This window comes from Callorhinus ursinus, unplaced genomic scaffold, assembly GCF_003265705.2.
Source record: "Callorhinus ursinus isolate GAN/ISIS: 27379988/994484 unplaced genomic scaffold, GSC_fseal_2.0 scaffold16, whole genome shotgun sequence".
NCBI lineage: Eukaryota > Metazoa > Chordata > Mammalia > Carnivora > Otariidae > Callorhinus > Callorhinus ursinus.
The window spans coordinates 30,158,440-30,186,080 of record NW_027397078.1 but is presented as its reverse complement, the minus strand read 5'-3'; the positions used below and the strand labels follow the sequence as shown (position 1 = coordinate 30,186,080).

General features: G+C 44.2%; 1 protein-coding gene and 1 long non-coding RNA gene across 4 annotated transcripts in view; one reads left to right on the top strand and one right to left on the bottom strand.

Moving 5' to 3' along the window:
- Positions 1-27,641, top strand: part of NHS (NHS actin remodeling regulator) — a 349,306-nt gene that overhangs the window by 272,611 nt on the left and 49,054 nt on the right. For 2 of the 3 annotated variants that reach the window (XM_025857844.2, XM_025857843.2), the window contains exons 2-3: positions 21,307-21,459; positions 25,937-26,070. In XM_025857844.2, coding sequence (XP_025713629.2) covers positions 21,307-21,459; positions 25,937-26,070 — 287 coding nt within the window. Of the gene's footprint in view, positions 1-21,249; positions 21,460-25,936; positions 26,071-27,641 lie in introns of those variants that run through there. The other variant, XM_073902041.1, reaches the window with a different exon arrangement.
- The window catches only part of LOC141374286 (uncharacterized), a 54,782-nt gene continuing 50,122 nt past the window's right edge, over positions 22,982-27,641 (bottom strand). The window contains exons 4-6 of the long non-coding RNA XR_012381055.1: positions 27,234-27,310; positions 23,857-25,330; positions 22,982-23,683 (exon numbers count right to left, since the gene is read on the bottom strand). This is a non-coding gene — a long non-coding RNA (uncharacterized lncRNA). The remainder of the gene's footprint in view (positions 23,684-23,856; positions 25,331-27,233; positions 27,311-27,641) is intronic.

Here is a 27,641-nt window from a genome sequence, read left to right as displayed (position 1 = left end):
GTGCTCCTTTATTCTCTGTTTTCTGAAATAATTCACGTAAATTGGTATTATTTCTTCCTAAAATGTTTTATGGAACTCACTGGTAAAGCCATCTGGGCCTGGAATTTTCTTTGTGGGAAGGGCTTTGATTAAGAATTCAAGTTCTTTAGGAGATATAGGACTATTTATATTTTCTACTTCTCCTGCTAGCTTTTTAAAGGAATTACCTGTTTCATCTAAGTTGTTGAATATATTAATACTATAGATTGGAATAGGCAGAAAGACCAAAGATATCACTTGAGGCGATACTTGAAGAGAAAGAACTTAGGCAGACGAGGAGGGGAATCATGACTAAACAATGGTGTGAGAAAAGACATGGGGCGGGATCTGCAGTGGTATGTGTTGTTGGACATGGATTGTAACAATCTGGTTGAAAGAGAAGTTTTGGGTACAAGAGAAATGGAAAATGTTAGATAGCTCAGACCTGGATCAACACCATATTAAGGAGTTTAGACTTTATGTAGGCAATTAAAAAGCCCTGGATGATTTCCAGGAAATGTACTTCAAGTAGACGGATTTGGAATAATGGACTGGTAGAAAGCAGAGAGTGGCACCAAATGCAGATCTTTTAGAACTGGTACAGTGTGCAGGGGTGAGCAGTGCCTCAGTGAAAGGAGTCTGATCAAGCATAAAGCTGGGAAGAGTAAAGTGCTTAAAGTTTTCTCAAGACAAAGGCCTCTGAATATTTATTTCTCTGCACACAACACAATGTTATGCACCTAGTACCTACTTATCTCATTCTGTTATTGCCTCTGTTCCCATATTCCCCTCTTTACCTAGACATCCAGCACCTTCAGGAGAAAAAACTAAAGTTTATTCAGGCTAAAGTACTAGTACTATTACTACATGGAGTAGATAATTAATACCAAGTGAATGAAGGACATCTGAAAGCGACTGTGAATGAATGAATGAAAGACAGAACAAAGAAAAACTCTATCAGTTAGGATAGGCTACATTAGGCTCTGTTAACACATAAACCAACAAAGCTCAGCACTTTAACACAATAAAAGTCCCATTTCTTCATCACACAAAGTCTGATGTAAGCCTAGAACATGTAGCCCCCAGGGAGCAGAGGAAAAGAGAGGAGCAAGCTCTTGGGGAGGTCTTGTAAGGACCAAGCCTACAAATGGTGTACATTGCTTCTGCCCACATCCCACTGGCTAGTAGCTGACCAGACTCTGTCATTTGGCCCCAACCGAACTGCATGGGAAGCTGGAGAATACAGATGCACACGCAGATATTTGGTAAACACTAAGGACAATTAGGATGGAGTGAGAGGGAGAAACTATTACTACTTCCAGCCTGGAGAAACCTAATCCCTAGAGACAATAAGAGACTTACAGAAGATGGCCCACACAGACCAGAGACCAGTTCTGCCAATAGAGCTCAGTCTCCCTGGCCTGCCTTTTAAGGGCTTAACAGTTACCACCCCGGGGCTTGCATACTGCTACCTAATTTTTAGATGCCAACTCCTCCAGAAGGAACTGTGAGCAGAACCAAGCACTAATAGACTCCGCTGTCGGTTACCTGGTAGCTCCAGCCAGAAGCACAAATGGAGAGAGGCACAATGTGGGTCAGGGCAGGAAGTTTTGATGATGAACCTCCCGGGAGGCAGCAAAGCAGTCCTGCTCTGGGAGGCATCTGTGCTAAGCTCATGCCAGCTGCCTAAAGAGAACTCCATATCCTCTGTGATCTGGAGTCTCCTGTTCCAGGATCAAAGTAGCCACCTCAGCAGAGCCTAGAATGCATGGCGAGGGCATGGCAGCCACGGGATTTGCTGCTGGGGTGTGTCATGTGTAGCCAGAGGTGTGAGGGGAGCACCCTGTCTGCTGCAGGAGGGTGAAAGAGGGCGAAGGACATTGCCTGCCTGGGTTGGGCTGTAGTTCCCGTTTGGTTTTCAGAGTTGCTATGAGGGTCAGAGATGAAGAAGGCCAAGCAAATGGCTCAATGTTTGACACATAGTGGGTTCTCAGGAAAAGGTGCTGTTGCTGATCGTGATGATGAAGGAACAGGAGAAACTAAGTCTCCCATCTTAAAAAAATAAAACTGGGGGAAGGCACTGCAGAGAGCCTGTTGCTTTTCCCCTGGAAGCTGCCTCCCTAAGTAGGGCTGTGGACTGTCCCCCACTCCCAGGCACCAATCAGTGGTAGATGCATTTAAATAGAGTGAAATAAGAAATGCAAATAAAATGGCAGAACTCTCAGAAAATGAGCCATCAGAGAAATGAGGAGTGAACCGACTGGAGGAAATCCTGAAAGAAAGGACTAAAAGACATATTGTAACTATAAATGAAGAAAGTAAGAAAGCCATTTTCTACTGCTCTTTCCCTCACTCATTCTGTTCCTGCACTCTGACTTTGCTGTTACTCAGACACTCAGACATGATCCCACCCAGGAGCCTTTGCTTTTGCTGCTCTCTCTGCTTGCAATTCTCTTACTGCGCCTCTTCACTTAGCTCCCTGCTTCACTGGATTAGGTATCTGCTCAGATGTCACCTTTGAGAGAAGCCTTCCCTAACCACCGATCTCAGTTTGGGTCCCCTCAGAAGTAGACCCAGAGACAAGGATTGGAGTACTAGTGGTTTACTTGAGCAGGCAACCCAAGTAACACCTGTTGGGGAGTGGGGAAGAGAGACAGAGGAGGGAACAAATCTAATTAAGATGTGCTATCAAGCAAGCACCGTGTGGCAGCTGGAACTCAGCCCTGCTGGAGACATCCGGGAGAGGTGGAGACCACATTTCCGAGTTAGCTTAACCTCAGAGGAGGGTATCTGAAATTGTGGAGGGCTGCTCCCATGGGAAGGGGCGCCTGGGTGGCTCAGTTGGTTAAGCGACTGCCTTCGACTCAGGTCCTGGGATCGAGCCCCACATTGGGCTCCCTGCTCAGCAGGGAGCCTGCTTCTCCCTCTCCCTCTGCTGCTTCCACTGCTTGTGCTCTCCTGCTCTCTCGTTCTGTCAAATAAATAAAATCTTAAAAAAAAAGAAGGTCATGGGAAGCAGCCTTTGGAGTGAATGCCAAGGGGATGCTGGCAAGGCACTGAGCTTATCTGCAAAACAGCAACCACATCACTCTTTATCCCCTTACTGCACTTTCTGACTTCCTTCTGTAATGCCACCTGATATTGTATCTGTATGTTTGTCATCTGTCTCTCCTGCTAGACAGCGAGCTCCAGGAGGACAGAGACTTCATATGTCTCTCAGTGCCTCAGGGAGGAATAGCACTCAGTGGATGCTCTAATTATTTGTTGAATGAGTGACTATTCAGAGAAAGATGGAAACTTGTTGTTGACATTATTACCCTCAGCACATGAAAGTGTGGGAGAAGCAGGGCAGAAGTAAGTTGCAGGAACAGAGATGATTATTACACGGGGGAGAGCCATGGCAGGTGCCTGATTAATACTTGTTGTTTTTGCTTTTTTTTAAGTTTTAATTGTCATTCCAGTTAACACACAGTGTTATATTAGTTTCGGTATACAGCATAGTGATTCAGCACCTCCATACATCGCCTGATGCTTCATCCCCATCACCTGTTGCACCCACCCCCGCCCACTCCCCTCCCCTCTGGTGACCAGCGGTTCTCTGTAGTTCAATCTGTTTCTTGGTTTGTGTCTCATTTTTTCCCCTTTGCTCATTTGTTTCTTAAATTCCACATGAATGAAATCATTTATTTGTCTTTCTCTGACATATTTTGCTTAGCATTATACTCCCTAGCTCCATCCATGTTGTTGCAAATGGCAAGAGTTCACTATTTTTGATGGCTGAATAGTATTCCATTGTATGTATATGTGTGTGTGTATACACACACACACACACACACACACACACACACACACACACACCACCTCTTCTTTATCCATTCACCAATTGATGGACACTTGGGTTGCTTCCATATCTTGGCTATTGTAAGTAATGTGCTATAAACATAAGGGTGCATGTATCCCTTTGAATTAGTGGTCTTGTATTCTTTGGGTAAACTCCCAGTAGTGCAATTGCTGGATCATAGGGTAGTTCTTTTTTTTTTAGCTTTTTTAGAAACCTCCATACTGTTTTCCACAATGGCTGCTCCTGTTTGCATTCCCACCAATAGTGCAAGAGGGTTCCCCTTTCTCCTCATCCTCGCCAACACCTGTTGTTTCTTACATTGTTGGCTTTAGCCATTCTGACAGGTGTGATGTGATAGCTCGTTGTGATTTTGATTTGCATTTCCCCGATGATGAGTGATGTTGAGCATCTTTTCATGTGTCTGTTGGCCATCTGGATGTCTTCTTTGGAGAAATGTCTGTTCATGTCTTCTGTCCACTTTCTCATTGGATTATGTGGTTTTGGGGTGTTAAGTTTTTTATAGATCTTGGATACTAACCCTTTATCAGATATGTCACTTGCAAGTATCTTCTCCCATTCCATAGTTCGCCTTTTAGTTTTGATTGTTTCTTTCACTGTGCAGAAAGCTTTTTTGATCTAGTCCCAGTAGTATATTTTTGCTTTTTAATGCATAAACAGTGAAGACCACATAATGATTCGTTTCTTGGTCTGATTTTCCTGGGTACTCAAGGATTTCATTCTTGTCATAGCCATGGTAGCGATAACTTTTACCCCGTGTACCAAATGGAGGAAACTACCACCACCACCAAGAGTTTCTTTACAGGATGGAAAATGTAATATACTCATAAAAGTCAGGCTAGTCTTGGTCTGTTAGAGAGCCCAGGCCCTCACCCAAGACAACAGTGAAAGGAGTGTGAAGGGGACTGAGAAAGGACGTGGGGTAAGATTGACAAAGTGCAGTCCAGGGAAGAAGGAGGCAAAGGAAGGGCCTGACAATCTGTGAGTCCTCACTAACAACTGAATATTCAACTGGGATTTTCTCAGTTTTTGACATGAGCCTTTTGAGGTGTATCCAAACAAGCACAACCCACTCCAAAGCCCCAAATCCATACTTGTTACTAAAAAGGCCCTGATAGCCCCACAGTTCAGACCCTGAACCATATGCTCCAGGCCCCTGGCTTAAATTCAACCCAGGAGGACGGAAGTTCTGGAATTTGTTACCCCTGTAATGGCGGTTTGCTTGGTCTGTGTGGATTTGCAGAACACCCTACCACAGAGGACACTGTTATTTCTGGAATGGGCTTCAGCCAGTAACCAATATCTGACAAAGACCTGGGAGGGCACAGTGGTGAGCCGACGTAGTGGTGAGGGAGGCAGGAATCTGGCACCTCTGCATGTCACTTGTCCCAGGTGGCTTTTGTTCTGGAAAGAACAAACCTTTGCCTGGGTCGATAATAAAGGCGAATGTTGTGCTTACCAAAGCTATTGGTTTGACAGTCTGTGAAGGAAAGTTTTTTAAAAAGTCAGAACACTGACGAAACTCACTCTTAAATAAAATGAGATTCCCCAGTTGTGTTTAGGTACTAGCTACTTTCTCTCCAGTATCTTCACATCTTCATGTAAACATCTCTGCCCTAATATTTAATTCCCTGGAGAAATGACAGAAGGGACCCCATGACCTCCCACTAAAAGAGGTCTGTCACAGGACTGAATCTATACCTTTGATTGAATTCACTGTAAACTTTTGGGAAACAGTCAGTTTAGAAGGTGTTTTATAGGTTGTGTGAATGTAATTAAATAATAAATGGTCCTCATTTATTACTGGAATGATCAAATTAGCCAGCTGTTTCTGCAGTAGATGAAATTCTGTCACAAATGCCTCTTTCTGACATTGATCTGTTGGTAGAACAAGTAAGCTGACCCTCCATGTGACTTGGACCATTGCTTGGGCTCAAAACAGGTCTCAGGGCTGATGTCATTGACTCATGCCATTTGTTTTGCAGGTTGGTAGCATTTGTGTTTTAACCTCAGTTTCTATTGCTGCATGGGTCTGAGGCTGTAAAAGAAAAACAATAAAAGCATTTCTTTACTCTTCCAAGGAATGATACAGCCCATTCCTTTACTGATCATGCTCTTTTGCCAAATTGATCTGGCCTTGGTGTCTCTGACCAGTGAAGCTCTGCACTGTGACTCTCAAAGTTGCTATCCAGAGCCAAAGGGCACTTTGAAGGCACAAAGCCATGTGGGGCTGGGCGGCTTGCTCCGGGAGCATGGAGAAGGCATCTCTGCATGGGCTAGCTGTAGGCACTCCTGGGCACGCATCCATTGCCTGGGAATTGGCACTGAAACACAGTGGAATAGAGCACAGTGTTTTGGCGGGCGGGGTGCTGCAGTTTTCACTTGGTAGGTGACTTAAGGAGGTGTGTGTGAGGACAAAGAGCGACTGCTTGTAGACTCCTAGAGATAATTTGGAGGTAGAGTTTGGGAAGAAAGAGCAAAGGTGGAAAAAAAGCACTTAGAGAAACAGGAAAGTTGAGTCCTATTTAGTGTGCCCTCCTGCACGATCCTCATTTTTGTGGATAACCCAAAGCAACTCGTAATTCAGCCTGATGTCTATGCCTCTAGTTTTCAAGAAAAAGCTTTTGCTAATGCTTACTGTAAATTGAGGGGGTGGCTTCAGAGATGTTTTTGAAGAACAAAAACTTTTGCAGATTATTTCCATTGCATACCAGTGTAGTTAGCAACTTTAAATAACCTTATTCATTCATTCATTCATTCAGGCATTTATTGAGCACCTACTATATGCCTGATATTGTACTTGGTGCTGAGATAATAGAGGAGAAATATTCTTTGTCCTGAAAAAGCATATGGTCTGACAGGGAAGTAAGCAACTACAACCACGTATGGATAGTATTGTCACATTGACTGAAGCCCCACCAATTCAGAAATTATCACAATTTGGGGGAAGGACTGTATTTTGCGGTAGTCCAGAAAACAGGTTTTCTAAGCAAACTAAAAGAGAAAAGATGAAAGCATTGATGATCATTCCCCTACCTAAAAGTACAAATGACTTAAAGAGCCATAAAAGCATCCACTAACATGATATAGCAATGAAAACAGAATCCCACTTTGATGAGCAGATGAGGTATCAAAACATTCACCTAAAAAGGGCAAGCACCTGACTTCACTGTTGCCATACGAGCTGTGGGGAATGGGACCTATAGGAAGGAAAAGTGAACAGAAAGTATGAAGGTAAGTGCTAAAACAATAAGGAGCATGTCCTAAGCCAAGAAAGGGATAAATGAGTAGCCATGGTGATAAGACAGTGACTTCAGTGAATCAGTGTAGTGCAAACTGCTATAACAAGTAACCCTCAGTATCTCAGTAGCTTAATAAAATTCAGGTTTATTCATAATTTGTATAATATCCAAAGTTGGTTTGTCTTCATTGGTGGGTATCTCCTCTCCTCGCTAGAGTTCAAGGGTCTAGGCTCCTGTCTTACGAATCTACCTAATCTTCAGCATGTGGCTTCTAAGGTCTCAAGAACATGAAGGATAATATGTGGGAGGTTTTTATGGGCTATGCTGGAAGTGGTGCAAATCACTTCTGCCCACATCCTACTGCTAGAACTCAACACATGGCCACACCCCACTGCAAGGGAGGCTAGGAAATGTAGTCTAGCTGTGTGCCCAGGAAGAAGAGGAAATGACTTTGATAATCAGCTAGGCCAGATGGCCAGGCTGAGCTGGAGGAAGAGGTCATTCCACTAAAGGTCAGTTTGGACATATGGACAGTGACCCTCTGGCTCCCTTACTTTGGTGTCTCTGATGCCTGGTTGAGAATCTCAGGCCTTCTGGGCCATTGGGGATCCACCGTCATTTCCTCCATGCCATGCATCCCGCTAGCCTTGCTTTGTCTCTCATCCCCACTTTATCTTATCAAGTGCTTATCACTACCTGATTACATCCTTCCTTATTAATTTACTTACTTCCTGGCATTCTTCCTACCTGGATATAAGTTCTACAAAGACAAGGATTGTGTCTCTAATGTCCACCACTGTATTCCAGTGCCTAGCATGGTGCCTGGCACATGGGAGGTCCTTAATCACTCATTGCTGTATGAATGAATGAAACAACTGGGCCATGGGAGTCTTGAATAGCTTCATGGAAGAGGTGCGACTTGGGCCAGGTGTTGAATAGAATTTATCTGGGAGGAAAGAGATCAGGGAAAGAAAGGAAATAGATTAAAAGGAGACAGAAAAGGCCCCAAGACGTATAGACTGAACCATTTATACAGTTGAGCCATATCCATTCAACTCACATAGTTGAGCTCCTGTAACACATAGGTCAGTGTTCTAGACTGTTGCTTAGCTAGAGGATGCAAAAAATATACAATAAGGCCCATCTCTATCCTCAAACAGGTTGTGCTGAGCTCTGCTTTGGGGGCAACTAAGATACGTCTGGTTAAATAGCAGGTCCCTCATCCTGGCCACCAGGGCTTTCCACTGAACAACTTCAGTCTCCCTTTCTGGGATGACCACAGTCTTCCCACATGGACATCTGCTCCTGTGCAGAGCAGTGGTGTGAGTTAGTAGGATAGTGAGGCAGAAAGTAGTGTGGGGCTGTGGAATCAGATGTACTCACTTCAAGTCCTAGGTCTAGCATTTATAAACTTTGGGCCCTTGGGCAAGTTTCCTAACCTCTCTGCACCTATTCAGTATATTGCAGATAATCAAATGTGCTTCCTGGGTTTATTGGGGAAACCAAATGAGATTACCTCTATCAAGAGCCTAACCAACTGCCCAGTTCACACACATGCTCACCAAGTGGTGGTGTCTCCCTCCTTGATGGCCCCTAACCTGCCCCTCTCTGCCTCACACAGCTCCTGGTCCAGCCGCAGAGAGCTTGTCCTGGGACTCACACTGACTCTTTTCAACCTTCATACTGGGTTGCCTCATAGGAACTGTCAATATTCAAATCCTTTTTGCCTCAAAATGGATATGGTTTATGGGTCTTCTCCAGCAACTGTATGTGGTTCTCTTCTAGCGTTTTCCAACTTCGCTGCTGATCCTATCCATCAGCCCTCCTCTCGCTTCATACCTCTTCCCTATACCCCTTCCTGCGCCGCAGAGCATTTCTGTTGAACCTGTATGGCACTCTGTGCCTCTTTCAGGGTACACACTTGATCCCATGTGCGATTATCATCCAGTCTATCTAATGTAGCTACGAGGTTATAAATTCCCAAGGGCACCGATGGTTTCTCTTGCTCCTTAAAGTACAACTGCACAATACCTTGAACTTAATAAGAGGTGACACATTCTATTTCCCAGACCCAAGTGTGATTAGACAGGGACTCCAGTACACTTGGAGGGACTAGGGTTGAAACCTGCTGGTGAGCCTCTGAACCATGCCACCCAGCACTGGGGCCCGAGGCCCTTGTCCTCTAATGTGACCCTCTAGAATCAGTTGCCTGCTTGAACTTTTTTCTCTCTTCTCCTCTCACTTCTGACTGCCTCCTTAGCAACTAACCTGAGAAGAGAAACAAGACAAATTCCTTGAACATGGGAGGGAGAAATAAGGCATCATTTATCTATTTTGAAAGATTATTGAAGTTTTTGGATCCTCATTTGCTTATTTAAGAGCTATAAAGTTGAACCATATTAAATTGATAATATCCAACTATTTTATCAGTTTCATATGGTTCAGTGTAGTCTTGGTATTTGGACTTATTCACAGTTGTTCATAGGTGAAGTGGCCTGATCCCTGTGTGTGGTCCACTCACCCAAATGCTTGGTAGAGAGATCCCCAGAGTGGCTATGCATAGCTTCTGACGGGCCTGTGGCCTTCAGTATATTCTGTCATTGCTTATGGAGTTTCTACCATAGGCTCTGGATTCAAAAATGGCTAGTTCATTTCCCTTTTCCCTGCAGGTGCCAACATATGTGTTTGATCTCTGGGATAGATGCCAAGACCTCCAGGCTTGATTTTTCAAGTCTTCTGGAGATCAAAGGCTCTCCTCATCACCACATGGATTTCTCTGTGCTGTTATTCAACAAAGCCAATCCAGCTCCTCCAAGGGCCAATGGCAAAGTTCCCAAGAGAGAAGGGAGGAAGAGAAGGAACTCTGAGATTTCTAAATATTGCAACCCATGGGGCAGATGAGTATAAGGGCAAGAAGGCATGTATTATTTTCTCAAGCTACAAATTAAAAATACAGAAATTTTAGATAGATTCACTTATTTATGAACTAGATCCACCTGAATGGGCTGGCCAGGAATTTCTCAGTTTTCTTTTTATGTACCCAAAAGAATATACAGGACCTTAACAATCATTGTATTCAACACCTTCAGTCATTTCATGTGACTTTTAAACAAAGTACTCCATTTCCAGTAGAAAATATTCTAAAGATAAAAGAAAAACAGAAAGGAATCTAAAACTGAATTGAGTTGTCTTATTGTAGCCATTTTGAGACTATTCAAATAAGAAATTGTGCCACTGTCATTAAGAATCAAGATTTTCAGCATAAGAGAAAAGAGATCAATTATAAAATCAAGACACTTAAATTAAAACCTGTAATCTTATATTTGAATTGGAAATAGCAGTTTGAACTCATGATTTAGCTTCACCTTCTGAAACTTATATATTCTGTAGCTCTATTGAGGAATCCTAGAGTCAATGACAACCCAGCAACAATGAATACCCCTGGCATGCAGAATGTGGTCTCTTAAAGCTGTTCCCTTTGAGGGGAGCCAGGGCTTCTTGGAGAAAGGGTTGATTCCAGGTCCAGGGCAGCAAACATGCAAGATGAACTGGAGATATCTTATCATACCTGAAACTCTGAGGAGGAAACAGACCTTGAGAGGTCCAACTCTAATGCGACACAGGAGGTAGGACCCTAGGAATAGCCAGGGTGCCTGATCCATGCCCCTAAGGAAGGCAGCCTCCTCCAGACAGGCCTCCAAGCCACAGCCCTCTCAGCTAACATCCTAACAGAATCCAGAGCTGTCTGATGAGGATTCCTCACTGCCACACTTGAAGGATTTTGACAACAAATCCATTTTGAGCTCTTTTGGCATTGGGGAACTTTTAAAATTAGCCAGCAGCACAATCAAGACATCCCACATTTGAAATGCACATGTTTGTGTGCTGTGAGGATTACATTCCTAAATCCCCCAATACTATTGGTACCCTGACCTTATTCCCTCACCCTTATCACTTCAGTGCACAGAAACCTGATTTATAGCTCCCAGGGACTGCATTTGTTGTCTGAGGGCTTTCTCTGGCCAGGGAGCTTGCTTTTCTAGAAGTACCAGGGAAATATTGCTCTGGTGCCTAGGCAACCCTCAACCAATGACTGACAGAAGTGGTAGATAAATACCCCAACTCCCTCACCTCTAAAGTGTGTGTTCTGCACTGACTCCCAAAGGATCCAGCCCCAGTTACCCATAGTGCTCAAGAGTGCACTCCTTTATTGGCTTTCTTCCCTTCCTTTTCTCACTTCCCCCGATGCCTCCTATTGGCAGCTTCCTGGAATTACCTCCTAACTAAATGTGTACCTGAACTTTTGTCTCAGTGCCTGTCCTGGGGAAACCCAAACTCTTCATTCTCTGAGTCTGTCTTCCATGGGCAAATAGAGAGGGAAAAAGCCACTATCCATGGAGAGTGGGCCTCCCTTGGTATCGCTGCAGACTCAGCTAGACTAAGGCTAACTGAGTCACAAGAGAACACGTCTTTTCTGACCAGATTCAATATATCATGCATTAGGTGTTCCCCACTCACATATAGCTCATGCCTTGTCTTTTATAGAGAGCACAGAACTCATTATAAATGTCTAGGCTTTTAGAGTGGAAAGCTCCTTGGAAAACAATTCCTTTTGGCTCGCAGACTCATGTATTTATAGCTTCTTTGTTGGCCCAATAAAGGGCATTACTTCTCCTCTACCTACAAAGATACTAATTAGCAAATAATAATTCTAAGTAAGTGCAGTGGAGGTGGTATGTGGGGCCTTTTGCAAGTATTTTTAAATTTTCCACTGTCACTGATGATCTCTAAATAAATTTTAAAAGCCTAATCTCTACCTAGATTTATTAGTATATATAATTGGGAGTCACGTGCTAAATACCTTATTGCTTCACAATTTAAACAAGCCAAGGGCATCTGTCCAAGAGGACAAGGGGCTCCATGCATGTACCATATTGGAAACAGAACCCTTTCCTCTTACATCCAGTGGCTGTGTGCAATGTCTCCTGAAACAGAAAGGTGACTTTCACATGCATTTTCTGACCTGCCTCTCCCATTCCAACTCCACTTTCTTCCCTGGAACGTCAAAGGTGCCCGTGTTCATGACATCACATCTGTAGTTTGAGCAGAAATGAAGGGACTTTAAAACCCCATATTCATCTTTGTGGGCAGAGTGCCTTCTTTGCTCTCCATTTTCCTGCTTGAATTTCAAGGAAAGCAGAGTACCTAACCAAAGGATGATACTCATGTTCTTCCCTGCAACCAACCTCAGCTGGTTCTTTGCAAATAGTGAAAACAGATTTGTGACATTCACCCTTTTCTAAATCTTGGAAGTATTTCTTAACTCTCCATTTGGTTCTCCTGAAAGATCAAATTCCTTATTTCTGATCAGTGTTATCTTTTCTCCACTAAAACCTGTTTGCAAACTTGTAAAACTGCCCTTGTCTCTTTAAGGGGTGTGAGGCTGGTGAAGCAAGTGTTGAGCCAAGCTCCCTTCCCTGTCCCCTCTGATTTAAGCTCAGGCACCCATGCCTTGAAAACTGGAACAAATGTGTCACTTCTTGATGATGGGCTGGTCATTTTCAGTCCAGATTGCTGGAAGGGAAGCACTTTACCACCAAGAACATGATGTCCTTTCTGGCAAAGCTAACCTTGGGGTTGACCTAATTATTAAATTAAGCTATTCAGATAGTTTTTGTAGGGCAAAACAGCTGAATATCACTAATTTAATATTGTTCACCCTAATACTTACCTTGTTGCCTTGGTCTCTCATTCCTTAAACTAGTGCTGCTCAATATGTGGTCTGCTGACTGGCAGCATCAGCCTCCCAGGGGAACATGTTCTTTGCTCACTTGGCTGAAGTGCTTCTGGAATCCTAAAATAAAAATGGCTGATTTCTTGGAGAACAGATGAGAAGTGTTTTGGGTTTTTGTTTTGTTTTGGAAGTACAACCTGATAGGTAGCAAATAACGACTAAGAGAGATGAAAGGTGAAGTGGCCAGGCTGAACAATTGCCAAGGGAAGTGTGTGGGTCAGGAGACCTGAGCTTTGGTGTTGCCTCTGCCAAAAATCTGCTCTGTGATCTTGGGTCAGATCTTCAAATCTTGGATTTCCTCATCAGTCCATGAGAGGGGTGGCCTAAACAGTAGCTTTCAGTGTGTTGACTGCTACCCAGAGCCAGAAACACATTTTTACCAGCATGCACACACATGACAGAAACAGTAGCTTCACAAAACAATACTACAGGCAGTGCATTTTGGTATTTTCTATTCTACTCTATTCTAGTTCATTGTCTTAAAAATGCTAGTCTTGACCTGCTGAATGGATTTCATAATCCACTGCTGGGTCATGCCCTATGGTCTGAAAAAACACAGAACTCCATAATTCCCAAGGTCCCTCCCAGCAGTAGAATTCAATGATTCTGTTAGATGCCTAAAGGAATTTTCTTAAAACAATAGCTGAGCTGCGACAGATGGCTATGTGCTTACATTCTGGAGGAAGTGCATGGTGTAGAACATGGCAGCAGAGTGACCTAAAGATAAACACATAAATTATAAACCACTTCTGAGAATGTATAGTGCTGCAGCTCTGATAGCGACTTGGACAATTAGCATCTCCACGTCATTACACTGAATGCTGCCCCAGTAAACCAGTATCAGACACCGGAGACGTGCAACTTGTCAGAGAGACCACAGGCTCCCTGATTGTAGGCAACCTTCTTTCTAGTTTCCAGATTGTAAGGTCCCCCAAAGAGTGATCTCTAGTGGCCTCATCTTTGTTTACACTTCACTCACCAAGAAGACAGGCAAATAAAGAAACAAGAACCTTTGAGAGCACCAGACTGTCCTCTTTTGAACTGTGACCCCCCGAATCATGGCCTCTTGGTCTTCTTTTGTTCGCAGTCCAGGAAAGGGTACGATAGGTAGTGAGCAGGGACATGGCAAGGGCATTACCATTTCATTGGACTCTCAGAACTGCTCCAGGAAGCCTCCTAAGATTCCCACTGCATAGAGGAGGGTACAGAGGCCCAAAGAGTTTAGTCACTTGTTCTGGATCCACTGCTGCTGTGATGAACCCCCATCTTGCCAGCCCAGAGCTCGGGGTCTTTCCCCAGTGCATCTGCTATTGCTTGAATGCAGAGCCCATCTCTTATTCTGCATGATGCAACCTCACTTATTCTGATGACTGGTAGAAAACAGAGGCATAAACAGAGCAGGACAGGACTCAGAGAGTAGAGAGTCCAAACCCTCACTTGTAAAGATGGGGAACTGGATCCTGGGAAGGTTCCATGACTGCCTGAGACTGCAGAACTGCAAGTAGAACCCATGCCTCTAGTGGTCTTTCCATGGGATGTCGGACATGAAGACAGCAACAACAGTAACAGCAATAATTAAACAGTACTTGTAGTATGAAGCATCATTTTGTTTTAAAAGTTGGGGAAATATTTCTAGAGGAAAAATCGTTCTAGATCCTTTTAGTGTATAAATAAATACACAGACATGTTCTGTTCCGTGGGTGCTGGAATGTTTCAGGACACTGGAACTTGTCAGAAGGCTTCGATTTTTCTGATGCTGAGGGGTCCCAGTGGATGCTTTGTCCACAGTGGTGAACAAGTCTGAATTATTGTGGTTCTGCAGAAAAGGCAGTCCAGCAGGGACAGACTAGGAACCTGGCTCTGGTGTCAGGCTGCTCCACAAGTGGCAGGAACCTCAGTGCTCCTCACCCTGCTCCCTCCTCCACCCTGCCAAACAGAGTGGGCAAGGGGCTGGTTACGAAGGAAGGAAGGGCAGGCAGGAATAATGGTTGCACTTGGTGAAATCCCATCCCTCCTTACCTCCCTAACAGATCTGAGAGCCCAGGCAGCAGCAAGAGAGAACCTGAGAAGATTTCTGTTTTGCTTACCAAGCTGATGACAGCTGAGGATTGGCTTCAGCATAGCAGGGACCTGGGGAGCAAATTGGCGACATATCTGTGACACTGACTCTTTCAGATGCTCATTAATATATTAATGTGCTAACACATTCCCTGCTGCTTTCTGTCACAGGGCATCAGAATGGATGGTTTGTGGAGAGCTATGTTCCTGGCAAGGAACCCTTGTCATGGGGGTGGGTGTGATGGGCGGAAGGGAAGGAAGGAAGGTTAGTTAGGTTGGATGTGGGTAGTCTGACCTGTAGGCCTCTAAGAACATTTAAAAATCCAAAAGGCAATTCCATTTCTGAATCACTCTGCACATCTTTCTGAAATTTTCACCATACATAGCATTCAGACTTTGATTTCAGTTGCCACCTTAGCCCTTTTAAATTCTGGAAAGCCTGAGAGAAGGAAGAAGGAATAGCATGCGGAGAGAGACAGTGGCAGAGGTGGAGACTTGAGGTACAGAGGCTTGGAAGCCAGGCCAAGAATAAGCATTTTGCACTCCTCCTAGGGCTAATCAAGCTTTAAGGGAGTTAGAAGTTCAGGAGGCCAGGCCAGAGAAGGCAGTATTAAATAAGTACCAACCCCAGCAGGACAGGAAAAGCTTAGGGCAAGATTATTCTTCCCCCTGATTTTCATCCCTTCCCAATAGTTCCTAAACATGAGCCTCCTCCTGTCCTTAGAAATGGGCCTGGCCTTCCCAAGAGAGTGGCAGCCACTAGTTTTCCTCAATTTCCAAGTCATTTCATTTCAGATGAACCCAGTGACCAGATCTGTGCTTTCAATATATCACTATGAATCAAGGTCCAGACAATTCCATTATATCCGGAGTTTGACAGGGGAATGAACTAAGTTTGGTCTATAAAGACTTTTCACTGCCCTGTGGACATTTCCTATAATGGTATTCTCTTTCAGCAGTTTGGTTTTATGGTGTCTGTTTGTATATCTGGAATATGACAAATCTCCTGGGCACTTTCTGAAAGAGTCACTCAGTTCTTGGTTACATCTAGTCCTATGGATGATGCAGACAGTAGTAGTTCTGAATCTTTTGATTTTGAGATGTACTGGATACTTTTTATGTGGCAGATGGCCTACTCTACACCCGCCCCCAATCAGCCTTAGTTTAGGCAAACATTTCAGTATTGGTTTGGGAAAGAGCAGCAGCTTGGAAGCCAAATAGAGATGGTTTCTAGTCCCAGATCATCCATAGGCCAGGTGTATGAGACTTTGGAAATTTATGTATTTCTCTGATACCTGTTTCCTTAGCTGTAAAATGGGAGCAATACTTTAATCTTTGGGTTGTGTGAAGATACCAGGAATGTAATACACACAATATACAGCTTGGCATATAGCCCGAGCTCTCTGTGAGAGCTTATAGTTGGACAGGAGAAATGGTACACCCACGTAACCTTTTTTCTGCTGTAGGGAATAAAAATGAGGCACATAACCCTATTTCCCATTGTAATCCATGCCATCATATACCCCTTTGTTGAAGAGCAATAACAAAGGGAGAAGAGGAAAGTACCAGGCAAGGCAAGCAACCGGCTCTAGGGAAGTAGTGGGAGGGTGTATTAGTTGTCTGTAATTGCGTTAACAACGTATCGCAAATTTAGCAGCTTAGAATACCACCCGTTTACTATCTTACGGGTCTGGGCTCTGGACACAGGTTCACTGGGTCCTCTGCTCAGGGTCCCACTGGGCTGCAGTCAAGGTTTGGGTTGGGGCTGAGTTCTCATCTGAGCCCTGGGGGCTCCTCCCAAGCTCAGTGGTTGTGGGCAAAATGCAGTTCCTTTGAGTTGTAGAACTGAGGCCCTCGTTCCTAGAGGCTGTTGCCATTACTTGCCACACAGCCTTCTCTCCAGTGTGGCAGTTTGCTTCTTCATGGCCAACAAGAGAATGTCTCTGCTGCTTCTTGTCTTTTTTTTTTTTTTTTTTAAAGCTCAGCTGATTAGGCCAGATAAACTCAAGAAAATCATCTCCCGTTTGATGAACTCAAAGTCAACTGAGTAGGGATCTTAAACTCCCCATTGCCATATAATGTAATAGAATTCACAGGTTTCACCTACCCTCAAGCTGGTGGGGGACTACATAGGGTACATACAGGAGAGGACAAGTATCTTGGGGGGATCCTAGAATTCTGCCTACCTGGGGCGGGGGGCCTGGATGTATCCGCATAAGCAGAGGAGAAACCTCCTTGCTGCACTTTGTATCATTTTTATGAGAACAAACATTACTGGGAGTACTAACACCACTAGCTTTCAAGGCTGAGCCATGGTATAATTGTTAAACAGGGAAGAAAAGGGGGTAGGGTGAACCTGAAGATGTGGGACAGCTTTGCAATAAATGGCATGGTGCAATGAGCTTACGAATGACTTACTCAACTTCCGTTGAACTGTTGCTTAGAGAAAGGAGTAGATTGTTTTATAAGAAGGAAAAATGGGAGTTTTCCCTGGAAGAGCTCCATTACTGCCTGTATGTCTGCCTCCAGTGGACACATAATACTAGTTAATGCTCTGTAACCAAAGGACAAAACTGAAAGCAAAGGGATTAAAGAGTTTTCCTTCCCTTCCTCCTCTAAGAGATAAACACAATTGTGGCAACTGATGAGTGAAATGTTCACCTGCTAATGCATGGCAGAAATCCATTATAGCTTCTCAGCAGATAAAGAAAAAGACTACATGGGGAGAGGTGAGGATTCCGAGCCCTGAAGGCTGTCACTGAGAGAGCTGGTTCTTCCCAGGAACCACGTCCTGGCTGCCTGTGTTGGAACTCCTGTGTTAGTCTTTGCATCTGCAAATCCACAGTCCTGAGCGGCAGGCCGAGTTCTGCAGCCCAGAAACTCAGCACTGGCTTGCCCAGTAGGAACAGTAAGAATGTTTCGGGCATCAGCAAAGCAGTGGTACCAAAAAATGCTTTTTTTTTTTCAAATAACTTTATATTTTATGTTTAATAATGAGGAAAGAGAATTTTACAGAACTTCTTTACATTTATTTTATGATTGCTAATTTATGCTTTAATTTGGGATTACCTACTGCAGAAAGGTGGAGATGGAGGAGTGGAGACTATGATCTTTTTGGTGTTAGGGCCTTTAGAAGTCTAGAGGTCTTGGACTACCTCCAGGGAATGGTATAATAGTAGAACAGAGTCAGTCGCTCTTCGCCCAACCGACTGCTTCCAGGCACAATCACATCTAAACCATTTTCACACAGAACCAGAGAACATATACTCCAGGAGGGCAAGGATTCTTGTGTGTTTTGTTCTGTGCTATATCCCAGCACCCAGCACTGTGCCTAGGACATTAAGAACTATTTGGAAAATATTCCAGGTGTGGATAGATGTTTCCATTTTCAGCAGTCTCTTCCTGCCCACCATGTTGCCCATCTCCCTTCATTCACATAAGATTCCAAGGCATCATCAGATAACGTTTTGTGTTTCTGATATATACCTCATGTTAAAAAAATAATCTGAGGGCACTTTTCAAATACACAGAGTACTAGGCCTCTGCAGGAAATTCTGGTTCAGGAAGTCTAGGCTGCAGCCCAGTAGTCTGTTTTTGACAAGCACTTCTGATGAGTCTTTTCTTCAGATGAACACTGAGATAAACAGCAGGAGCTTAGCTCTTCCCCATACAAAGATTAAGGTGCCATGGCCACTTGACCTGGTTTCTGAGGGGCTATAAAAGTCTTTGGTCTATCCCCAAGTCACCTGGGCTCAGCCCTGAATCCTGGTTCCTACTTTCCTAAAGGGATGGGCCTGGGAGAGGAGGTGGCTCAGGAGCCCCTCCACTCCTGGAACTGCCCACTGAACTTCTTGGCCTCTTCTTTTCCCCAGGCAAGCTCTCTGTTCAGTACCTTCTCCCAGCTGTCACTAGCACATGAATTCCCACCCACCTCTACTAAGTTTGATAATGACCTTTGTCCTCTTTGCAGTTGACCTCTGCAACCAGGCAGGGGCTGACTTTTTATAGTCAGTCTTCGTCACTGAACCAGAGCATTCCTCTGAGGGTGGCTAAATAAAGCCTCTACCTTCACATTCCCCGCTACTTGACACAGGAGAGAAGGGAGGCTCCAATCTAGATATGGCCTGCCCTTTCTACCTCGAGGCCTCCCATGCCTCATGTGAGGCCTGAAGAGGCTGGTTTCTCCCTTAGTGATTCCTCCTAGGTTTTCTTGTCCCCAGAACTCAGTGGGACCCCCGACTGGTTCACCAAGCACTTACGGTTTCCAAGGAAAGGGTTGAGGTTATAGAGTAAATGACGAAAGAAAAGTGGCTGCCTTTATGCTTAGCCCCATAGAACTCTGCCCTAAAAATACTCTCCCCACCCAGGAAGATAATTCTGGGATCTCTAACCCTTGGGCCTGAATTATTAGAGATTAAACACCAACGAAGAAAAAATGTAGGTCAAAGGGAGTAATCTGCTCTGTAGCTGAAGGTGAGAGAATATAATAGAATATTCATGGTTATGGTTGTCCAATAGAATAGGTACCTATAGCTATTTAAAGTTTTTAAAAAATTATAAAGTGTTTAATAGCCAATGTGGCCAGTAGCTACCACATTGGATGGCATATCACAGAAATTTCTGTTGCATGGCATTATTTACAAGTATGGAATTGTCCCTTTGATGCTGCCCATGTGATGTTTCTTTAGTATCTTTGGAAATGTCTGTTTCTATTGGCGGTCCTTGTGATTATGATGCATTATCCTAGGGGAAAAAAAAAGACTACCGAAGACTGCATTAGAAAAGAAAACCAAGGGGCAACTGGGTGGCTCAGTTAAGTGTCCAACTCTTGATTTTGGCTCAGGTCATGATCTCAGGGTTGTGGGTCGAGCCCTGCATCGGGCTCCACACTGAACATGGAGCCTGCTTGAGATTCTCTCTCCCTCTCTGCCCCTCCCCCGCACTAGTGCGCACACTCTCTCTCCAAAAAAAAAAAAAAATTAAAAAAAAGAAAAAACCAAAACTAATTGCCATAAATGCAGTACCGGGTGGGGGGAGGAGGATTAATTACCAAAAGGTTGCATTTTCCCCAGTTTTCTTCTATTTCCTTTCTACAAAAGTATCCTCCCTCCTTTTCCATTTGTCTTTCTGCTTTATCTGTCAAGTATCTTGTTCTGTGTAAGGCTTCCCGGACAAAGTGAAATGGTAAACCGGACTTCAAAAAGAAAAGGATCAGAGAAGAACCAAAAGTCTGTTTGGGGCACAGGAATAAACACTTGGGCAGAACACGCCCAAATCGTACACTGGGGAAAATTGGGAAAGAAGCAGAGTGAGACAATGAGACTGGGAGGAACAGGGGTCTGGTCAGGATAACAGGTCTGGCAGGTGAAGCCCTCTGGGCCAGTTCTCACTATTCCTGAGGCTGGCGAGCTGCCCAGGTGCTCAGGAGTTCCTCTGTACAGTAATTTCCTAACCAGAATCCTCCTGCTTAGGACCAGCTCTTCCCATGAGAATTTATCTGAAGATAAATGTATCTGACGATCACTCGTAGGTGATCTCTATCCTAGGCTCAGTATGTACATGAAGACCTAGGGTGTGTTTGGGGGAAAGAGGCCTCTTTCCCTGATCTCTTGGATGAGTTGCAAGGATGGTACCTCTTCCCTCACCTGCACTGTCTGTGATTTCCTCACTTAACCCCCAGTACCCCTGCAATGGGTTCTTCAGTGCTTGTCCTCTCCCCTAGATGAAACTAAGGAAGCTGAGCAATGCTTCAAAAGATGGCAGGCAACGGAGTTGGCAAACAAGATAAGGTGAAATAATCAGGGTTGGGGGCCAGGGGTCACAGGAGACAGAAAGCAGAGCAAGGGAGAAGCAAAGTTCAGGTGGGCATCAGGAGCAGGTGTGCAGAACTATAATCCTGAGGCCCTATGGCCAGAAGACTGGAGCTAGGGTGACCTTTTTGACTCATTCCTGAGGCTTTTCTCTGCATTCTTGGAAGGCAGACCCCCCCACCCCCGGCACCCCACTCCCAAGCATGGATGGCCAAGAGTCTGTCCAGGTTGATGAGCGACTGTGTCAGAGAGTGCAAAGAGGTATGGAGAGAAAGTAAGCTGGTCACAGGCAGATGGTTGGTATACTGGGGTCTCCCATCCCTTAGCTTGGGGGCAAAGGTGGTCTCTTTCCATACTGTAAGCGACAAACCTTTCTCCAGCCTTGAGTGCATTCCTAATGTGAACGCAGCGCTCTGGACTTCCACTCCACCCAGACTCCACTCCTGTCCCCCACCCCAGGCTCTGCCAGATGCACAATTTAAAGCTTGTGATATATAATGCCCCATTTCTCTCTTTGTCTTGCAGCCGTCTCCACCCTGGACATTGAGAGTAAACTGAGCGTATACTACCGTGCACCATGGCACCAGCAGAGAAACATCTTCCTCCCGGCCACAAGGCCGCCCTGTGTGGAGGAGCTGCACCGCCATGCCAGGCAGAGCCTGCAAGCCCTGCGCAGAGGTAACTGGTCCCCGGCTCAGGGGGCTTTTCGGGGAGAGGACTCAGAGCTTGTCCCATCCAGGGGCTGTTCTTTGTCCCATCAGTTCTAACACCTCACCTTGTTATAGCAACTACTTTGAAATGCTCCCTTTTCTACATGGACATGAATTTCAGGGGTAATATAACCTGCTTATATGTATAATTAGAAAGAGCACCATGGTCTAAATATGATAATAAAGAGAATTTAAAAGGAAATTTATAACATTTGCAATATACAAATACCTGGGCATGACTACACTAAAAGACATCATAAAGCAGTCAGATGTTTGTGCCTATCAAAAGTAGGTTTGGATTAAGTAAAGATAATCAGAAGCCATTCTGAACAAAAAGTAGAGGGAAATGAAGGAGTTAAGGGGCAGGAGGACACAACCATCAAAACTGGTGCATTCTGCATACATTAAACATGAGCAAAAAAACTACAGAAAAAGAAACAACAAAAAGAAAACCCTTTGGGTTATAATTAAAAGAGAATTAGGTTTGACTCAGAAATAGGTTCTAGGCTTTTCCCTGTCAAGAAATGCTGGTAGAACACAGGTGGGACCTAGGGCACTATTTGTTTGTTCAGGACCCTCCTGTGCCTTGTAGGACAGCTGTCATCCTTGGCTCTCGCCTAGTCATCTAACAACCAGAACCTCCCTCGGGGGATGTGCTCCTGTCGAGAACCGGTGATCTGGTCCATTCTACAGTGGAGCACGTGGAGGCCTAGAGAGGTCAGAAAACTTGCTCAGGGTCACATACCCCATTAGGCAGAGTGCCAAGACCCTGATCCAGGCCTCCAGACCCCCAGCCAGAGCTCTTTTCCTCCTCACCATACGGTGTCCTAGGAAAATAAATATTTCTCTTTCTCTTTCTCTCACAGTCCTGAAAAAGCCAGAGATAAGACACATAGCAGGCAAGGTAGAAGGTAACAGCCTTCTCTTACTTTCCAGTGGCTTAAAACCATTGTAGTTAGGACAAGGAGATTAAAAACTGGCATCACCCTTTTAGAGCCCCCTAAGTTGGGTATCAGAAGTGGGCACACCAGCTTTTTTGGTCTTTAGATTTTTGCTGTGGAGACAGATGGTATCTGTACATTCAGTGCCTTTGTTCCAAATTCCCTACGGTCCTTTAAGGAATAGTATTTTTCAAAAGTATTACAATAAAAAAAAAACATTTTAATGTCACTATGAGGATGGAGAAATGACACATTTGTTTTCAACTTATTTTCTTCCACATGTTTATGACTTTTCCCTTTCCCCAAATCCCATCTTCTCCCCCCTTTAACAAAAGAATTAACCTACTAATATCCCTAATGCAACTGTTTCTAAAAATTCCCCTTGGTTATTGGTAGCAGATACTGTGACAGCTATAATAGTGATGACCAGTATCCTCTAGAAGTATCTCTGGCATTCTTACTATTCACTTGGATTTTTTAAATTGAGTCACTTCGATTTTGTAGTTGGCTAAAAAGTACTTCTTTACCAAATTTTTAGTGCAAGCCACCTTCTGGAAATTTTCTTTAACACTCACCATTCCTTTGCAGCCTCGATAAGGCACCCTTCCCATAATATCCTTTGCATCTTCCCAGTCGTGCCACTTATAAGCTTATATCATCTCTAGCCTCTTACAGGCCTGTCTTCCACCATTAATCCATGAGCAACTCAAGAGCTCTGGATGGTGTCTTATTAATTTTTTTATTCAAATCACTTAGCATGAACCTGACATAGAGTTTGTCCTCAATGAATGTGTGTGTAAGTAAATCAAACTCTGTAGGAAACTGGTTGAGCATTAAGGGCACAGAATGATGACACAGGAATCCGATCATTCTCACTAGATACTTTCTCTGATCCCATCATCAGAGAGCTTGAGTTACGTTAGCCCTTTAGACATAATTATTTTTATCCTTTTATTATTATTCATAAATCATCCCTGATTAGATTTTTCCAGATTCAACCAGATAACACTAAGCGGCTTGTAAGCTATCACATTTCACTGTGTTGTTGGGTTTGGACTTAATGACAGAACTGAGGAACAGCAAGTACCAATATCAGTTTTCTCAGAACTTCCTCCTGGGGGCTGAGAGAGGGATATAATGCCTCCTGGGGTTTTAGAAGGAAGACTGTGGAGCTGCATCTTGTCCTCCACAGACTGGCTTTCTTTGAGGTTGTCTCAACAGCAAATCTTGGGTGTAGTAGTTTTAATAGCACTGCAGAGAGCCATAAACAGGAATTATAGGCATCACAGAATTAAAAACATGCAGTGTGGAATTAAAATTAGAAAGTGACTTTTTTTTTTTAACCTTGTCCAAGAAACAGTAGCTTAGCAGTGCATTCATCAGAATACCACTTCTGCCATCTGGTGGCCTTGACTAACACTTACCAGACAACGGCCTTGCTCGGCAGATGCCGCAGTGAGCTTCCCTGGAGGTTCTCTATTTGGACAGCTGGAAGATCCTGGCTTCCACCAGGACTGAGTAGATAATGAAGCCCGGACAAGTAAAGCTGTGGTGGCAGCAGCGCTGTGCTCTTTTTGGGGGTGAGGCTCTAAGGAGAGAGCTGGGAGGACTGAGATCAGAACCTAGAAATTGACTGCTTTCAAGATCTGCCCAGTAGCAAACCCCTCAGCAAAGCCTACTGAGGCCCCAGCATTGTGCTAAACCTAGGATTCAGAGAGCAGTAACTAACATCTGGTCCCTGTCCACAGGGAATGCCTGTCTGGTGAAGGAGACAGACAAGTGACCAGGTAATTTCAGCACAGTGCTATGGGCACTCAGAGGAGAGGCACTAATCATGCCATGGAGCTTCAGAGAAGGCTTCCCAGAGCAAGTTACACCTCATTGGATTTTGAATTATTTAGAATCTGATTCCTCTTTCTTTCCCCTTTTTCTTGGCAATTCTTTATACTCAGAGCCAATAATGGCTTTAAGTGATGCCATTGTTTATGTTTGTAAGACAGGGAGAGAGATTACTAAGTGGCTATAAAGAGATATTTATATTTTCTTTCAAGTTTCAGGGCTGAGGTCTAAGTTCCACTGGTCTAAAGGAATAAGGACCAAAAGTCTACTGCAGTTTTAGACTCTAGCAGATGAATGTCGTCCCCACCACACCGCCAGAAAAAAATATTATTAGGGAGCTATTAATCTAGCCTGCCTCCTCCCAGCCTAGGGCAAATGAAAGAGAGATTTAAGAAACCGTAGGAAGGGAGCAACTAAATGGGAAATTGAATTGATGTCTCCCTCCCGACCCCCTTCCTCCAACCTTTTCCTAACCAGTGACACCTGTATTCTACTCCTCATTATGAATTTTAAAATGTAACTTTTTCCTTGTGCTGCCCATTTAGAAAAGCCCACTGTTTGCTTGCAGAGAAAAAAGAAGGTGGCACTGGAGGTAGACACTTTAACAAGGAAGACATTTATCTCAAAAGGGATTTCTGCTAAACACTGGCTGTGGCAGCAGTTTAGCACAGACTACCTATATGGTGACTGTGTATCTGGGTTAGACGAGGAGGCCCCAGGCATGAGCGTGGGCTGGATTTGCAGGCAGGGTGGTCTTTACTGTGGCCAGTGTGTTGGGCAGGGTGTGCTTTGTAGCTCATTGAAACACCCAGAAAGCTAAACTGTGCTCTTGGGTTCTCAGTGATTCTTGTTGTGAAGTCAGGACCACTTTATCCCACAAACAGAAATCTCTTGGCTTTCCTCAGAGGTAGCTTTATCCCTAAATCATCTGATTTAGGGATAAAGCTGTCATCATTGGGTTTCCTTTACTTTCTCAAGGAGCCTAGGATTTCAAAGCCCTCTGAGTGTTAGGCATGACAGGGCTTAGATGGCTGCAATGGTGCGCTGGTCACAGGCTCTCTAGAAAAGAAAACATAGATAAATAGATAGATGGTAAGAAGATAAAAGCCCTGATGTGTAACACCCACTAATTTCTGTGATGTAAATACCCCCACCGTGGCCAATTTCAAGCTACCACTGGCCCGCAAAATTCCTGACCACGCAGCAGCCCGCAGCCCTGAGCCAGTGTGAGCTGACTCCACCACCCACTGGATGGCTGTGAGCCTTTGTTCCTGCCACTCCCCAAGAGGCTCTGGCATGCCTGTGCCTATGATCCACTCCAGCATCAGTGTCAGCAAAGCTTCCACCATTACTCTAGACTTCTTTTTTTTTTTTTTTGCTCATGTTGTTTTGAAATGAAGCACGTTGAAAATACACTGCTTTTTCCAAACTCAGAGCGAGCCATCTCACTATGAGATGGACCCACTAAAATATAAGTGCCCATTTACATATTATTGTGAAGTGAAAGTTTAGTTTGAAACCATTCTGAAAATCTTATTTGGTATACAGATGAGCTAGATTAGGAAAAACTCACTTTTTTCTAGCCTTTTGCTCACCCTCCCAAGGGGGAAAGAGAAATGGAAAATGCCAAGGATGTTTCTGTATCATTACTTTCTCTGCCCCCAGAACACCGGAGCCGGAGTGATCGCCGGGAGCAGAGAGCTGCTGTCCCCCTTTCCGTAGCGGCTCCTCCACTGCCAGCCTATCCCCCAGCTCACAGCCAGAGGAGGCGCGAAGTTAAGGACCGGCACTTCTTAACGGTGAGCTTGGTGGCCATCCAGCAGCCCTGGCCTTGCTCATCGGGAAGCATGAGTGGGTCTTGGGAGTCCATTTCCTTCCTCCTAGTGGAGGAGGCTGGGCCACCTAAGAGAACAAGTCATGGGCATTTGAGAGCGACTGGATTTTTTCCCCCCTTTCATTCATGCGTCTTTTGGGGAATAGAGTGGGAATACAGAGGTTTTGTTTTGTTTTGTTTTGTTTTGTTTTAGTTAACTGGTTGTACAGTGCAGCAAAGCAATAATAATTAAGGACTCTGAAATCAGGGGGAAAATTTTGCTTCAAACACTCATTTTTCTGCATACAAGCTGAAAGATTTAGGGCAGGTTACTTCTTTGTCCTCAGTCCCCTCATCTGTAATATGGGGATATCAATAGCACCTAGCTCATACAGTTTGAGGGGTAAATGAGATAAGGCATGGAAATAATGTAGCAACATGCCTGGCACGGACTTAGACCTCAATAAATGTTCACTGTTACTGGTCAGGTGATGGTGTAGATGACTCGGTGGGGTGGGTTGGGAAAAAAAACTTACATGATGTGAAAAATCACCACTTGAAGATGAGCCATGTCATCCTTTTATGCTCCCCCTTTCTATAAGGAAGGCTAGTGCTGCGGGGTAACCAGTTACCCGAGTGTCCTCATCAGCTGGTGATTTCAGCTTTGCCTGGGTGGGTGTGCCTGTAACTCAGCCCAAGCCCCCAAGTATGACTCACAGATGAAGCTGAGCCCAGCTCACAACACCTACAAACATCATCACTACAAGTGTGCTTTCTAAGGCCTTGGTGGGGATAGGTGAGCATTTTGTGCCTCTGAGGAGGGCATCACTGAAGTGAGGGGCTATGATTTCTGTGACCAAATCAGCCCATATGGCTGGATCCCTGCTCCCTTGTCATTACAGTTTGAGGCCCAAAGTCTAAAGAAGTTACGAGTGTGGGTCCAAGTACTTGAAATTAAGTTTCTATGTATAGTAATAAACCCTGCACCCTTATGGCTTTTACAATATGCAAAACAGATGCAAAATATCTGGACTGCAGGATGCCAAACATCCAGCTAAGAACAGACTTCATCTAAATGAATCTGCATGTTATTACACAGCCAGATAAAACAGTGAGTGATATTGACCAATACATAGATATTTTTCTTACTTGTGGCTGCACCATGGGCTCCATGTTCTTCAGGCTCATCGAGTCTCCTCTGTGCCGTGTCACACTCAACTATGTTGCTGCAGTCCCAGGGATAAGAAAGGAAGGTGAGAGACTCTTAGGGCTTTCTAGGTCTTTATATAGAATAGTTACACATGCTAGTAATTTGTCATAAAAGCTCCTGCTCAACAAAAGTTTTATTAAGCTCAAATCTGCTTGCTAAAGCATTTGCTTTTAATGAGGCATTTTCTGCATAAAAATGCTAAAAATATTTTTCCATTCATTATAACATGTTTTGTGGCTCATTAAGTTGTTTTTTTCAGGGGGGCGGGTGAGAGAGAATAATGTTGAGCATTTACAGAAATGATATAAAAATAACACCATTTGTCATAATCTGCATAATTTTTAATA